The sequence below is a fragment of the Loxodonta africana genome, unplaced genomic scaffold (assembly GCF_030014295.1).
Source record: "Loxodonta africana isolate mLoxAfr1 unplaced genomic scaffold, mLoxAfr1.hap2 scaffold_805, whole genome shotgun sequence".
NCBI lineage: Eukaryota > Metazoa > Chordata > Mammalia > Proboscidea > Elephantidae > Loxodonta > Loxodonta africana.
Genome location: NW_026975545.1, coordinates 6,953 through 24,757, shown reverse-complemented (window position 1 = coordinate 24,757; position 17,805 = coordinate 6,953). Strand labels below are relative to the sequence as shown.

At 36.3% G+C, this 17,805-nt stretch overlaps 1 protein-coding gene across 1 annotated transcript; it reads left to right on the top strand.

Moving 5' to 3' along the window:
• The first annotated feature begins 14,115 nt into the window (after positions 1-14,115).
• Positions 14,116-15,048, top strand: LOC135230154 (olfactory receptor 4C16-like). The gene has a single exon (XM_064279129.1). It carries the CDS (start codon positions 14,116-14,118, stop codon positions 15,046-15,048), a length of 933 nt encoding a protein of 310 aa, XP_064135199.1.
• Positions 15,049-17,805: the final 2,757 nt, after the last annotated feature.

Here is a 17,805-nt window from a genome sequence, read left to right as displayed (position 1 = left end):
AGGATGAAACAATGGCCATTCAAGAAGCTCAACGAACCCCATAAGGTTAGGCCCCAAAAGAAAATCACCAAGGCAAATCATAATCACACATGCTAAAACAAAAGACAAAGAAAAAATCCTGAGAGAAGCTCCAGAAGAAAAAAAAAAGTCACATGCAGAAAAGACGCAATAAGACTAAGCTGCAGAAACCATGCAGAAAAGAAGGCAATGGAATGACATATATAAAACCTTGCAAGAAAAAAAGAAAATGCCAACCAAAAATAAAATGTCCTGCAAAACTCCCATTCAAATTGACAGTGAAATGAGGACATTTCTAGATAAACAGAAATTAAGGGAATATGTAAAAAACAAACAAAATTTACAAGAATTATTAAAGGAAACCCTTTGGTCTGACAACAAACAACATCAGACCACAGCTTGAATCTAGGATGCAAGACTGTATGAGCCAGATACCAACCTAGGGAACACAATCTCAAGGACAATCCAAAACCAAAAGAAATGCAACAGGGAACTACAGAGGTTATTCTGTAAATGACAATAGCATCAGAATAATAAAAGAGGGAATAAGCAGTGTAGTTATAGAACTTTCCAACGGAAAGGAAGGCAAGGCAATACCAGGTAATAACAGACTGGTTCAAACCTAGGAAGATACAGGTCAATTTCAAGGTAATCAAAAAGAAAGTTAACAAATGTACTCATCAAAATAAAGAAGAAAAACATAAAGTCTCAATAAAAACAAACTCTACAAAAACAAAAGAAATGGAAAACAAATCCACAAACAAAAAGAATTCAGCACAGGAAAGTAAAAGGAAAAAAGAATATGTCAGCACCATGAAAAAAGCACTACAAAATGACAGCAATAAACTTACACTTATCAATAATTACACTGAATGTAAATGGCCTAAATGCACATATAAAGAGACAGAGAGTGACAGAATGGATTAAAAAACAGGATCCATCAATATGTTGTCTACAAGAGACACACCTTAGAAACAAAGAGGTAAATTTATTAAAAATCAAAGAATGGAAAAAATATATATATTAAGCAAAAAACTACCAAAAAAGAGCAGGAGTGGCAATACTAATCTCAGATAAAATAGACTTTAAAACAAAAATCCATCATAAAAGAAAAAGAAGGGCGCTATATAATGATTAAAGGGATGACCCATCATGAAGGCTTAACCATAATAAACATCTGTGCACCCAATGACAGGGCTCCAAATTTCATAGAACAAACTCTAACAGCACTGAAAAGAGAAAGCGACAGTTCCGCAATAATACTAGGAGATTTCAAAACACTAATCTAGGTAAAGGACAGAACATCTAGAAAGAAACTCAACAAAGATACAGAAGTTCTAAAGGCCACAGTCAGCCAACTTGAGCTCATAGACACATATAGAACACTCCATCCAACAGCTGCAAAGTGCACATTCTTTTCTAACACACATGGAATGTTCTACAGAACAGACCACATCTTCAGTCACAGAGTAACCCTCAACAAAACAAAAAAGAAGAAATAATACAAAATATCTCCTATGACCACAACACCATCAAAGTAGAAATTAACAATAGGAAGAGCAAGGAAAAAAAATTGATTACATGGAAACTAAATAACACCCTTCTTAAAAATCCTTGGGTAATAGATGATATCAGAGATGGAATAAAAAAATTCCTAGACTCAAATGAGAAGGAGCACACATCATACCAACACCTTTTAGACAAAAAAGCAGTCCTCGGAAGTCAGTTTATAGCAAGAGACACAAAAATAAAAAAAAAAGGGACAAAACCAAAACATTAGCTACATAACTTGAACAAATAGAAAGAGAACATGAAAAGAAGTCCAAAGCCACCAGAAGAAAGTAATAAAGATCAGAATGAAAACAAATGAAATAGAAAATAAAAAAAAAAGAATCAACAAAATCAAAAGTTGGTTCTTTGAAAGGATCAATAAAATTGACAAACCACTGGCTAAAATGACAAAAGGAAAACAGGAGAGGATGCAAATAACCCAAATAAGAAACGAAATGGGGGACATTACAACAGACCCAACTGAAATAAAAAGGACCATAACAGAGTATTATGAAAAACCATACTCCAAAATATTTGATACCTACAGGAAATGGAAGAATTTCTAGAAACACACTACCTCCCAAACTAACAGAAAATGATGTTGAAAATCTGGAAAAACCCGAACAGAAGAGATTAAAAAGGTAATAAAAAACTCCCAACAAAAAAGCCCCAGCCTGGATGACTTCACTTGAGATTTCTACCAGACTTTCAGACAACAGATTATACCACTACTACTCAAAGTATTTCAGAACATAGAAAAAGGAGCAATATGTCTGAATTCATTCTATTAAGCCAGCATAACACTGATACCAAAACCAAGCAAAGACACCACAAAAAAAGGCAATTAAAGACCAATGTGTTTCATGAATGTAGATGCAAAAGTTCTCAATCAGCGTAATCGAACACATAAATAAAAGGAAAGAAAAAAATGATTATCTCAATTAATGCAGAAAAGGCATTCAACAAAGTTTAAAACCTATTCCTGATAAAAACACTCAATAAGTAGGTATAGAAGGGAAACTTCTCAACATCATAAAGGTCTTCTATGAAAAACTTATGGCCAACATCATTCTTAATGGAGAGAGGATCAAAACATTGCCCTTGAGAACGGGAACAAGAAAAGAACGCTCTTTATCATCACTACTATTTAACATTGTGCTGGGAGACCTAGCTAGAGCAATAAGGCAAGAAATAGAAATAGAGATCATCCAAATTGGTAATGAAGAAGTTAAACTGTCCCTATTTGCAGATGATATGATGATATACATAGAAAACCCAAAAGACTCCCTGAGACAGCTACTGGAACTAATAGAAAGATTGAGCAGAGGAGGAGGATACAAGATAAATATACAAAAATCAGTTGGATACCTACACACCAATAAAAAGAACAATGAAAAAGAAATAAGGAAAACAATATCACGTATGATAGCGCCTAAAAAAATAAAATACTTCGGAATAAATCTAATGAGGGATGTAAAAGACCTACAGAAAGGAAATTACAAAACACTGCTGCAAGAACCAACAGAGATCTACATAAATGGAAAAGCGTACCATGCTCATGGATAGATAGACTCAACACTGTGAAAATGACAATTCTACCCAAAGTGATTTACAAGTACAATGCAGTCCCAATCCAAATACCAAGAAGATTCTTTAAAGAGATGGAAAAAAAGTTATCATTAACTTTATATAGAAAGAGAAGAAAACCTGGATAAGTAAAGCACTACAGAAGAAGAAGAATAAATTAGTAGGACTCATACTACCTGACCTGAGAACCTACTATACAGCTATGGTAGTCAAAACAGCATGGTACTGGTACAATGACAGATGCATTGACCAATGGAACAGAATTGAGAACCCAGATGTAAATCCATTCACCTATGGTCACCTGATCTTCGACAAGGGCCCAAAGACCATCAAATGGGGAGGAAAAAAAAAAAGTCTTTTTAATAAATGGTGTTGGCAAAACAGGATGTCTATCTGCAAAAAAAGGAAACAGGAACAATACCTCACACCGTATACAAAAACTAATTCAAAATGGATCAAAGACCTAAATATAAAGCCAAAAACTATGAAGTTTATAGAAGAAAAAATAGGATCAATGCTAGAGGCCCAAATACATGGCATTAACAGGATACGAACCACAACAAACAACACCCAAACTCCAGATGATAAGCTAGCTAACTAGGATCTTCTAAACACTAAACACTGATGCTCATCAAAAGACTTCACCAAAAGAGTAAAAAGAGAACCTACAGGTTGGGAAGAAAATTTTGGCTATTACGAATCAGACAAAGGTCTAATTTCTAAAACCCACAAGAAAATCCAACACCTATACAACAAAAAGACAAATAGTCCAATTGAAAAATAGGCAAAGGAAATGAACAGACACTTCACCAAAGAAGCCATTTAAGCAGCCAACAAACACACGAGGGAATGCTCAAGACCGCTAGCCATTAGAGAAATGCTAATCAAACTCACAATGAGAAACCATCTCTCCCCAGCATTTCTTGCATGAATCAAAAAAACAGGAAATAACAAATGTTGGAGAGGCTGCTCGGAGATCAGAAATCTTATACACTGCTGGTGGGAGGCAAAATGATACAACCATTTTGGAAAATGATATGGCAGTTCCTTAGAAAGTTAGAAACAGAAATACCATATGATCCAGAAACCTCACTTATAGGAACATATCATAGAGAAATAACAGTTGACAAACGAATAGATATATGCACACCCATGTTCACTGCAGAATTGTTCACTATAGCAAAAAGATGGAAATGACATAGATGTCTATCCACAGATGAATGGATAAACAAACTGTGGTACATACACACAGTGGAGTATTACATGATAAAGAAAACCAAAGAATCTGTGAAGCATCTCATAACATGGATGAATCTGGAGGGCATTATGCTGAGTGAAATAAATCAACCACAGAAAGACGAATATTGTATGAGAACATTACTGTGAAAACTTTTACACACAAAAAGAAATAATCTTTGATGTTTACGATGGAGGGGTGGGGTGGGGATTGAAAAACACTGAATACACAATACAGAAATAGAAACTTTGGCCAGGGGTAAGTCAGTACACAGTACTGGCAAAGACAGCAGAGCTTGTGCAAGGCAAGGTCATGGAAGCTCCACAGACACACCCAATCTCCCTAAGGGACCAAATTACGGGGCTGAGGGCTGTGGGGCCTATGGTCTTGGGGAACATCTAGTTCAACTGGCATGATATAATTTATAAAGAAAATGTTCTACATTCTACTTTGGTGAGTAGTTCCTGGGGCCTTGAAAGCCTGTGAGCCAGTGGTCTCACCTCTTCTAGAGCAAGGAAGAATGAAAGAAAACTAAAGACACAAGGGAAAGATTGGCCCAAAGGACCAATGAACCACATCTATGACAGTCTCCACCAGACTGAGTCCAGTACAACTAGATGGTGCCTTTCTACCAGATCTGACTGTTCTGACAGGGGTTATGAGAGAAGGTCCAGGACAGAGCTGGAGATAAATGTAGAACACAACTGTAGCTAAACAGAAAGACCAGACTTGCTGGCCTGACAGAGACTAGAGAATCCCTGAGAATATGGCCCCTGGACACCCTTTCAGCTCAGTAATGAAGCCACTTCTGAGGTCTTCCCTTCAACCAAAGATTGGACAGGCCCATAAAACAAAACAAGACCAAAGGGACACACCAACCCTGGGGCAAGGACTAAAAGGTCGAAGGGGACAGGAAAGCTGGTAAAAGGGAACTCAAGTTTGGGAAGGGAGAGTGTTGACATGTAGTAGGGTTGTTAATCAATGTCATGAAACAGTATGTGTACTAACAGTTTAATAAGAAACTAGTTTGTTCTGTAAACCTTCACCTAAAGTACAACAAGAAAAGTAAAAAAAAAAAAATTAAAAAAGAACATTTCAAAACACGTCCTGAAGTACACCCGTGTCAGTCATAGGATAATATCCACATCCCCACAAGGAAGATCAATTAATATGTATTTTCTTCAAATTTATGCAACAACCACTAATGCCTAAAATGAAGAAATTGGATATGTTTATCAAATTCTGCAATCTGAAATTGAAGAAACATGCAATCAAGATGTATTTATAATTATTGGTGATTAAAATGAAAAAGCTGGAAATAAAGAAGGATTGGTTTGTAGTTGGAAAATACGGCCTTGGTGATAGAAACAATGCTGGAGATCGCATGATAGAATTTTGCAAGACTAATACCTTCTTCATTGCGAAAACACTTTTTCACTAAGATAAAAAGCAACTATACATATGGACCTTGCCAGATGGAATACACAGGAATAAAATCGAATACATCTGTGGAAAGAGATGATGGAAAAGCCCAATATCATCAATCACAACGAGGGCAGGGGATGGCTTTGGGACAGACCATAACGTGCTCATATGCAAGTTTAAGTTGAAGCTGAAGGAATTTAGAACTATTCCATGAGAGCCAAAGTATGACCTTGAGGATATTCCAAATGAATTTAGCAATCATCTCTGGAATAGAATTGAGGTATTGAACGCTAATGACCAAAGGCCAAACGAGTTGTGAAATGACATCAAGTACATCATACATGAAGAAATCAAGAGGTCATTAAAAGACAGGAAATTAAGAAAAGACCAAAATGGATGTCTGAAGAGGTTCTGAAAACTGCTCCTGAATGTAGAGAACTTAAAGACTTGAAAAGAAGCTTTCAAAGGGGAACAGGAGAAAAAGTAAAGTATTATAATGATGTGTGTAAAGACCTGGAGATAGAAAATCAAAAGGGAGGAACACATTTGGTATTTCCCAAGCTGAAGGAACTGAAGAAAAAATTCAGTTCTTGAATTGCCGTATTAATGGAGTCTATATACTGAACATCACAGGAAGCATCAAATGGAGATGGAAGAATACTTATAATCACTGTACCAAAAAAGAGTTGGTCGACTTTGAAACATTTCATGAGGTAGCATATGATCAAGAACCAATTGTACTGAAGGAAGAAATTTAAGCTACATTGAAAACACTGGAGAAAAAGAAGGATCCAGGAATAAAGGAGTGCCAACTGATATGCTCAACAAATGGATATGGCACCAGAAGCGCTCACACATCTATGCCAAGAAATTTGGAAGCCAGCTGCCTGGCAAACAGACTGGAAGAAATCCACATTTTTCCCTATTCCAAAGAAAGGTGATTCAACGAAATGTGGAAATGATGGATCAATATCATTAATATTACCAAAACCCATTGCTGTCTAGCCAAATTTGACACATAGGGACCCTATAGGACAGAGTAGAGCTGCCCCATGGAGCTTCCAAGGAGTGGCTGGTGGATTCAAACTGCTGACCTTTTGGTTAGCAGCCTTAGCTCTTAACCGTTGAGCCACTCCCACACAAGTTAAATGTTGCTGAAGATCATTCAAAAGCAACTGCCAGAGTACATGCACAGGGAATTGCCCAAAATTCAAGCCAGATGCAGAAGAGGACGTGAACAAGGACTATCATTGCTTATGTCAAATGGATCCTGGGTAAAAACAGAGAATACCGAAAAGAGGCTTACCTGTGTTTTATTGACTGCACAAAGGCAGCTATGCGGATCATAGCCATTTATGGATAACATTACAAAGAATGGAATTTCCAGAACAGTTAAGCTCACAGGGAATCTGTACATAGAGCAAGAGGCAGTTGGAACAGAAAAAGGGAAACCCTGGTGGTGTAGTGGTTAAGTAGTACGGCTGCTAACCAAGAGGTCGGCAGTTCAAATCCACCAGGCACTCCTTGGAAATTTTATGGGGCAGTTCTACTGTCTTATAGGGTGGCTATGAGTCAGAATTGACTTGAGGGCAGTGGGTTTTTTTTGTTTGTTTGTTTGTTTTTTGTGCCGGGTTTGAACCCAGGAAACTTGTGTGGTCAGGATCGTATCCTTTGACCATACTTATCCAATCTGAATGCTGAGCAGATTATCCTAGAAGCTGGGCTATACAAAGAAGAACAGAACATCAGGACTAGAGGAAGTTTCATTAGCAATCTGCACATTATGCAGATGACACAACCTTGCTTGCTGAAAGTGAAGAGGACTTGAACCACTTACTGATGAAGATCAAAGACTACAGCCTTCAGTATGGATTATGCATCAACATCAAGAAAAGAAAAATGCTCACAACTGGGCCAATAAACAATATCATAAAAAACAGAGAAATTGTTGGAGTTGTCAAGGATTTTGTTTTACTTTCATACACAAAGAAGACCCAAGGAAGCAGCAGACAAGAAATCAAAAGACACATTGCATTGAGGAAATCTGCTGCAAAAAAACCTCTTTAAAGAGTTAAAAAGCAAAGACGTCACTTTAAGGACTAAGGTGTGCCTGATCCAAGCCATATTGTTTTCAATCACCTCTAATGCTAGCGAAAGCTGGACAATGAATAAGGAAGACTGAAGAAGATTTGATTCCTTTCAATTGTGGCATTGGCAAAAATATTAAATATGCCATGGACTGCCAGAAGAATGAAAAAACCTGTCTTGGAAACAGCACAACCACAATGCTCCTTAGAAAGGAAGGATGATGAGACTACATATCATGCAATTCGGATATGTCATCAGGAGGGACAAGTTTCTGGAGAAAAACATCCCCTTAGGTACAGCAGGTATTAGAGAAAAAGAGGAAGACTCTCAATGAGTTGGATTGACAGTGGCTACAACAACGGGCTCAGACATAACAAGACTGTGAGCATGGCGCAGGAGCGGGCAGTGTTTTCTTCTGCTGTACACAGAATCTCTGTGAGTCAGATCTGACTTGAAGGTGCCTAACAACAAAATAACAACAAAAATCAAAAAATTTACCTAGTCATGTCATGTTTGCTAACATCAATTTGTTCCCATTGAGTTTTCAATATTCTTTTCCCAAAATCTCAACAATTTTCTTCTGTTGAGTTGATACCTCTCAGAATTGGAATATTCCATATTAAAAAAAAAACTTAGCCTTTGGGTTTGAGAAAAATATTTCAAAATTTTTCTTCCACCTTAAATTTATATGTTTTCCCTAAGATGGATGCTGTTATACTGTGACATATATCATTCAATTTGTTGCTGCGAGCTGCCATCCAGGAAACCCATACACATGATGGGTGGGATGCTGTCTGATCCTGCACCATCCCCGTGAGGGCTCACAGACTGAATCGTTGTGATCCACAGGGTTTCACTGGCTGATATTCAGAAGTCGATCACTAGAACTTTCTTCCTAGTCCGTATTAATCTGAATGATTCCCTGAAATCTGTTCGGTATCACAGCAATATACAAGCCTCCACTGAAAAATAAGTGGTGGCTGTCCATGAGGTGCTTGGCCAGAAATCAAACCAGTATCTCCCACATGGAAGGTGAGAATTCTACTGCTCAGTCACAAAGGTCTACCCTTACACCAAACAGTATGTCTATAACAATAATTAAAAAAAAAGGAAAAGAAGTATATTTAAGTTTGACCTTATTTTCATTAAAACAGCAGAATAAATGCAATACAAATAAATTACTGGCCTTGGTAATTTAAGCTGAGAAAGACTTCGTAAATTTAATAAATGCATTAGGGTTTATTCCCTGCACTGAATGAAATAAGACTTTTTTTTTTTTTTAATTTTTTGGTCATTTGTCTTAAAACCTATAGTAATTACTTGACATTATATATTTGATACAATTTAAAAGAATTTTAAAAAGCACATTTAAAGCTAAGAGAATAAGGCAGTTAAATAACAACAATAACAACAACAAACAACATTTATTTTTCCTAGTCTTGTCCAAGACCTACCGTAGGGAATACAGGTAGGATTGCACTCAGCTTCCTCAAGTTCCCTTTAAATGCTCCTCCTAATGCTTTCAGTGTAGCTCCTCCAGGAGTCCCCAGACCCCATGCACTTAGAGAACTGGCTGTAGCTGCTCACTGCTGTTTTGGAGCAAAGAAAGTGAGATCAAAAGGCTCAGCTGCTTCTCATAGTTCCTTGCAGTTTTGTAGCATAGTTCTTATGCTCATTATGACTAAACATAAAGTTACTTTTTTGACATACTTATTATAATTTCACATCCAGATATCAATCTTGAAGATTTTTTCACTTTTTTTTAAAGAGATGTATTTATTATTTTGATAGAAAATTGGTGTTTTTCCTGTATGCTGCCATGAGTTCAGAAACTCAAGAACATTCCTCCAGAAACTGATTGGAATTGAGAGATAACATATATGTGAGCTCATAGCTCATTCCCTTTCTTTTGCTTCCATTCCCTTTCCTTTTCTTCTCTCCTCCTCTTCTCTTCTCCTTTCCATTTTTTTTTTTTTACGTACCTGAATCTATTTACAGCTGTCTCTTTGAATATCCATAGAATCTACTCTTAAAATAATATTTTACTATGAATATTCGGAATATATACCTGGTTGTTAAGTATATTTTACAATCTTTAGATTCTTCTAATTTTTCTCACAGTTTGGAATGTTTATTAGTTTCGAAGTCAAAGTAAACCGACCTATTCTAATGGAAAATTGACCATGGGAATTCTATCTTGAAATCCTGGCTCCTAACTTGGGGCTATTTGATGCTGGGACAAGAGGCTAAGAGAAACTGTGGAACGCTTTTTACTCTACTTCAGATACAATAGCAATGCTAAAAGCTCTGTATATTTGAAAACAGTATCGATTCAATATTTAACGCAATAAGCGTAAAAATCGTAAGGGAATTATGAAAGTATTAATTGATAATTTTGATTAGTTAATAATTGATGTAGCATAGCCCTGATTAATAAAAATTACTTCTTAGCAGCTGGAAGATTCATGAAGACCGTACTTCCGCTTTTACGGATGAGAAAATAGATGCCCATAAAGTGATCATAATAGTATCTAACTGTCTACCTACCGGAACCCCTGGTGGCGTAGTGGTTAAGTGCTACTGCTGCTAACCAAAGGGCCGGCAGTTCAAATCTGCCAGGAGCTCCCTGGAAACTCTATGGGGCAGTACTACTCTGTCCTATAGGGTCGCTATGAGTCGGAATCGACTCGACGGCAATGGGTTACCTACCTATGTGGTTGTTTTGGTTGCTGTTAGGTGCTGTGAAGCCCATTTCTACTCATAACCACCCTGTGTATAACAGAACGAAATCCAGTTTCTTTATGTCAAATATCTCCCTGTAGAGGAATAAGGGACAGAATTGTGCCTGACTAGTTATATTTACATTTTATGTGAACCTGAAATTCAAAGAGGGAAAGTTCATGGAATGTGATGGGTAGAGAATAGCATCTGTATATACATTTACTAAAAGAAGAGAGGAAGCATATAATACTAAGAAAGACAAGTTATGTAAAGTTCACTGAATTCTACTACTGGATTGTGGCTTCTGTTTATTTTGTGTAATTTCATTCCCCATATAATGCATCACCCTTAAACCATATTAAAATTAATGAACTTTTAATTAACTTTAATTACACAATATTGTAATATAATCTCCTAATAGAGGAATCACAATATTTATACCACTAAAATTCCCTTTGGCCATTACTCCCTTTCTTCCCCAGAGGTAAAGATTTCTTTCCATATCTTTTTCAATGCATTTATAAGACACCAGTACACATAGAAACTATATAGCATTCTCTATAGTTTTTTTTTTTCAACATGCAAGTTATCATACTGTGGAATTTTTCTGCAGTTTATTAATTTTAAAGTCATCAATATATCTCAGTGATTTATCCATGTTAGAAGCTCATATAACTCCAATATTTAAACTTCTCCCTAATTTTCAATAGTAAGGACATATGTCACGTTATCTACACACTCTTACTGTTAAGTTTTTTGATCATTTCCTGTTTTCCCAATTTTAGCAAGGTTGCAATGTATATCCTTTTGAATGCTTTCTGGGGGTATTTCACTAGATCTCATGCTGATTTCCTAAATCAAAATTTGATATGGTCTGCTTTTACAAAACTTACGAGTATTTCATTGTTGTTTGATTGGTATTTCCCCGATTTTAATGAGGTTAAGTATCTTCATATGTGTTCGTCAGCCAGTTAGAATGTTCTTGTGTATATTGCTTATTCAAATATTTTGCTTGTTCGTAAAATTGTGTGGTGGTTGTTGTAGTTGTAAGCTGTCGATTCAATTTTGACTCATTGTGACCCTTTGTGACAGTAGAACTGCTCTATTGGGTTTCTTAGGCTGAAATCTTTCTGGGAGCAGATCCTGAGGTCTTTTCTCTGCAGAGCCGTTGGTGGGTTTGAACCACCAACCATTGGGTTAGCAGCCTAGGACTTAACCAGTGCGCCTACAAGGCTCCTTAAAATTGGGTTACAAATCTTTATCATATTGACTTGTAGGAGTTATCAATATTTAATCCCATTCTGCCACTGTTAAAAACTCTTTGTTCATATTGAGTTTTGTTATACAGAAGTTTTAATGCATCACAATTTTTCTTTATGAATTTGCCACCCTAAAATATTGTTTTCAATATTATATTCTAGTTTGGTTTGATACATTTTATCTTTCAATGATCTGGAATATATAGTTTTTTGAATAATGAGGTAGTTTTTTTTCAGATAGTGATTCAAATTCCTAACATCAGATACTGAAAAATGCATTATTTCACATTAATATTAATATGAACTCAAACATAGAATAAATGTTCATGTATTTATGCCTGTGTTTATAGACTGTCTGATCATGTACTTACTGCCTGGTGACAACCCCTACCCCTACTGCCCAGATGTAAAGTGTTTAATCAAAAAACCTGAATTGTGAAGCATGAACTATTAAACAATCATCTTCTCTCTTTTAAACTGGAAATGTAACCTCAGGGACTTTGTGTGCTCTAAGAGGTACTTTTCAGATTTTCAGAATTGAGAAGAAAAAAATAGAAATGAAGATATTTGAGATACCTTATTCCAAACTCACTGCTGTCGAGTCAATTCCAACTCATAGTGACACTGTAGCACAGAGTAGAACTGTCCCATAGGGCATCCAAGGCTCTAAGCCTTATGGAAACAGACTGCCACATCTTTCGCCCATGGAGTGGTTTGAACCACAATCTTTTGGTTAGGTGTTGTTGTAAGGTGTGATCGAGTCAGTTCCAACTCATAGCAACCCTGTGCGCCACAGAAGAAAACACTGTCTGGTCCTGTGCCATATTTACAATTGTTGTTATGCTTGAGCCCACTGTTGTAGCCACTGTGTCAATCCATCTCATTGAGGGTCTTCCTCTTTTCTGCTGACCCGGTACTTTACCAAACATGATATTCTTCTGCAGTGACTGATCCCTCCTGGCAACATGCTCAAATTATATAAGATGGAGTCTCACCATCCTTGCTTCTGAGGAACATTCTGGTTGTTAGCAGAGGTGTCCTTTAACCATGTACCACCAGGGCACCTAAACCCAAAAAAACGCAGTGCTGTCGAGTCAATTCCGATTAATAGTGATCCTATAGGATAGAGTAGAACTGCCCCTGCACATTATAAATTTTCAAAGAATTTTCATTTATGCTTATTACAACATGTCAAGTGCTAAATATCATTAAGGTGTTTGAAGTAAAAGCAGATTATTTAGAACTTGGCGTTTGTAGGGTTGCTATGTTCAGAACTGCCTCCACAGCAATGGGGTAAATAAATGTTTCTTGCCCCCTTCTTCAAGTTGGAATATATCTAAACGAATGTTCAGTAAATGACTGGGTCATATATTTATTGGTCCCGGAGTAGTGAAAATGGTTTGCACTCAACTAGTAACCTAAAGATTCACAATTCAACCCACTCACCAACACGATGCAAGAAAATCCCGGTGATCTGTTTCTGTAAAAATTACATTAAAAAAAAACCCAATACTATCTCTCTATGGCTCTGTAAGACATGTGGTCTCCATGAGTAGAATTGACTTGGTAGCAACGTTTTTTTCTTCCTTTATTATATATTTATAAGTAATATACATTTATATAAGTATGCATCACTAATATGTAATACATAAATATATGTAGAAATAAGATTCTACTTATGTGGACATGAATAGTGTGTGACTTTATATTTTTTATACTTATAACATTAAATTCAAAAAGGAAGACAAGTATATTCTAAATCCTGCCTGATAAACCAACCGTGAAAAACATGGGCCACAAGGTCTATTGAATGTGAAAAATATTAAGTAAATAATACATTGAAATCATATATCCTGATTTTTTAGTTATCAAATAAATCAAATTAATAAGCGTAGAAACAAGTTAAAGTTAACAAAGAGCTGCATTTTAAGAGTGATTTTAGGAAAGTACCCTTCATAAGCTCATCTGAGATTTAAAATCACCCTATGAAGAGGTCATTAAAAATTAAGGAACAAAGAGGTGACGAGACTGATTAAGAAAAAACAGCTAGTTTGTCCCTGATGTGGAATATTTATTTTTGCTCAAAATATCCCATAGCACTGCATAGCACCACAAATTAATTTGCATAAAATATTTCACTCTGTTGCATAGCACCATACATTAATTCCTGTATTGTTTATTTTTTTCAGGTAAACCATTTCACATATGTACCTTCTTCTCATTCATGAAATGTTGCTGAATAATAATGTGACTGAGTTTATTTTGCTTGGGTTGACACAAGATCCTGTTAAAAAGAAAATAGTGTTTATCCTTTTCTTGCTTTTCTACTTAGGGACATTGTTGGGTAACTCACTGATTATTGTTACCGTCAAGACCAGTCGGGCACTTGGGAGTCCAATGTACTTTTTCCTCTTCTACTTATCCTTATCTGATACCTGCTTCTCCACTTCCATAGCCCCTAGAATGATTGTGGATGCCCTTCTAAAGAATAACACTATCTCTTTCAGTGAGTGCATTATCCAAATCTTTTCATTTCATTTCTTTGGCTGCATGGAGATCTTGATCCTTATCCTCATGGCCGTTGACCGCTATGTGGCCATCTGTAAACCCCTGCACTACATGAGCATCATGAACCAGCGGGTCTGCAGTGTGTTGGTAGCTATAGCCTGGGTAGGGGCTTGTGTGCATTCTTCAGTTCAGATTTTTCTGACTTTGAGTTTACCTTTCTGTGGTCCCAATGTGATTGATCACTATTTATGTGACTTGCAGCCCTTGTTGAAACTTGCCTGTACAGACACCTATGTGACCAACCTGCTACTGGTGTCCAATAGTGGGGCCATTTGTATAGTGAGTTTTGTATTGCTAATGTTCTCCTATGTTGTCATTTTGTATTCTCTGAGAAACCACAGTGCTGAAGGAAGGAAAAAGGCTCTTTCCACCTGCATCTCTCATATCATCGTAGTCATCTTGTTCCTTGTTCCTGGTATATTTATATACACACGCCCCGTAACCACCTTCCCCGTGGATAAAATGATAACTGTGTTTTATACAATTGGAACTCCTTTGCTTAACCCTCTGATTTATACGCTGAGAAATATAGCAGTGAAAAATGCCATGAGGAAGCTATGGAGCAAGAAACTGATCTCAGAAGACCAAAGATAAATGGAAATTTCAAATCTTTCTTCATAGTTTGCGTTGACTTAGCATAATTCAACAAAGCATATTATTTTCTTATTGTGGGCTTCATAGAAACTTATCTTAGAGAATAAGTGTTACTTTCTTCATGAAACACATACACTGGCTACTGTTGAGTCATTTTCAAGTAAAGGAAGAGACAAAAGCAGGTACAATTAAGTACGTAAGGCAATTGTTTTAGGTTTTTTACTACTGCCTCTACCTCTCTCGGGTAACTAGAACCACTTGTGGTTTTCATCTGATGTTTTTCTGCCTTTCTTCATGTTCATTTCTGGTGTCACTCCACTATTAATCTAAAGGTTTACAGTCTGAATCCACTCAGTAGCACTACAGATGAAACGCCTGGTGATTTACCTCTGTAAAGATTACAGCCAAAAAGCCCTATAGAAAAATTCTCCTCAGTAACACATGAGGTTGCCATGAGTGGGTTTCAATTTGATGACGATAGATTTTTTGTTTGTTTGTCATTTTTATTATGATTACATTTAGCCCTTTATATGCTTAAATTCTTATCCTGGTAGATTTTCTCTTTTCAAAACTGTATGTGACAATCCAGAGAAGGAATTTTGGGCTTTGAAACAGAAGTATATTACGTCACAGGTAGAAAATTTTAGTGAATTTTCAATAAAGTCCCGAGAAGAGAATAACATGAGTAGAGGAATTGAAACGTACATAGGAAACCTATGTTTCTGCAGTGTGGATGGGTACCAACTCTTGTCACTATCCATATGATGCCATAGTCTCTAGTTACATAATCATTAAGAATCTAATTTCAATTTAATTCCTCACTTGTATTTTTATGTGTACAGAAATTTTTGTTTATATGAGAATTCTATACTGATTTTTTGTAGCAAAGCATATTAAACTTATTAAATTTGTATCAATTTTATGTACCAAGAGCTTTAACATTTCTTTAGCTTGGGAAAATTGGTCTCTATTTTTCTAGATAAGGAACTACGGGTTCTACAATGAACTATAGTGTCATATATACATCACTTTCTTTTTTATTTTTTACATCTGTGAATTTCAAGGTAAAACCCATCCCAAGTAACTTGCTACTGATTACAGAAGATACAGTTTGATTCTGCTATTGAAAGATTAGCACAGTAGTAATTTCTAGTTGACTGACTTTTGGCTGAGGTCTTCTTTTATTTCAAGGTAGGGAAAAGATAAAAAAGGAAGTGTGAATTGTATCTAATGTAGGTGTCTCCTCAGAAACACTTCATCTATTATGTCTCCTTGACATGCTCTAAATATAGAGCCCCTCCTGCCACTGTCACCAAGTCTCCTGCAGGCAGAAATTGTGCTCTAGATCAGAGTCATAATTTTATAATAATCATGGCAGAACTGCAAAGAAGACTGAAGGTGCAGCCTCAACAGACTTCCTTTGTTGAAACCAGTGCCCTGGTAGAGAAAGAATAGGATTCTGAGAGCTAAAATTCTGTGGGTGAAAGTGACAACCATGAATCTAAAAATTATTCTGGATCTCCTTGTTCGGCTTTCCTGTGTGAGGGCATATTCTTCCTCTGCCTTGATCCCATGCAATTAACCTCATCTGAAGCAGTTGTCATACAATGATATTTTTTCTCCCCCAGAGCTTCCACCTAGATCTCATTACTTCCATACATTAGCCATGGGCAGCTCTCAGGAAAGTCAAAGCATTAAAGTACAACCTTTGCTCTTTTAGAGATGATATACATGAGGGCATTGCAGTACCTAGCTAAAATACATGGTGAGAAATGAGAAGACACTTTACTATGAAAGTTGAACTTGAAAGTGTTAGCATAGATGGACAGAGTATATGTTTAGAAATTGAAAATTTTTTGACATGAGGACATTCACCAATAATTTTAGATTTGGTGTTCTGTCAAAGGCATCTTGAGCTAGCTCTTAAAATACATGTTTTAAGGTCTTGTATTTTTTTTATTATTATTGGTTAGCTACCTCTGCCGTACCATCTTGCCACAAATGTAATGGCTTATAACAATGCAAATATATTGTCTTAAGTCCTCTATGTTGGAAGTCTGACAAAGGTCTAACTGAACTAAAATCAAGGTGTCAGTACAGTTGTGTTTCTTTTGGAGGCTTTTCCAGATTCTAGAGGCCAACCATATTCCTATGCTTGTGATTCCCTTCCTAAATTTTCAAAGTCAGTCACATTAAATGTATTTGACAATTCTTCCATTACCACATTCCCCCCCCCTTTCACCTCTGCCTCTCTCTTCCACCTTTAAGGATACTTGTGATTACATTCATTTCAATACAGGGCAATCTCCCTATTTAAAGTTAGATGATTAACAACCTTTAATTTTTCTGTAACCTTAATTACAAATACTTAATGGAAATTATTATTTCTTCAGCTATAGATTGAAATCATAAATTCTTCAGGTATAGATTGTGCCTTGTCTCTCCACAGTGTCTCCAAATGTGTTTGAGGCTTATAGACTAAGTCATCCATTGACATGGTATCCCGTAAACATTACCTAGGGCCTAACACCTGTTGTGAACAACAGACATGTGAGATTGTTCTCATGATCTAAGACTTTGTAGATATTTTCATGTATCCTATCAGCCATATGTAGCCATCCTATACAGATATATAAATAACTACTGTTGAAGATTTGTTGGCAGAAAACTTCCCTGATACCATGAAAGATGAGAAGATATCTATCCAAGATGCTCATCAAACTCCACATAAAAAAAAAACACATAAGGTAGATATTA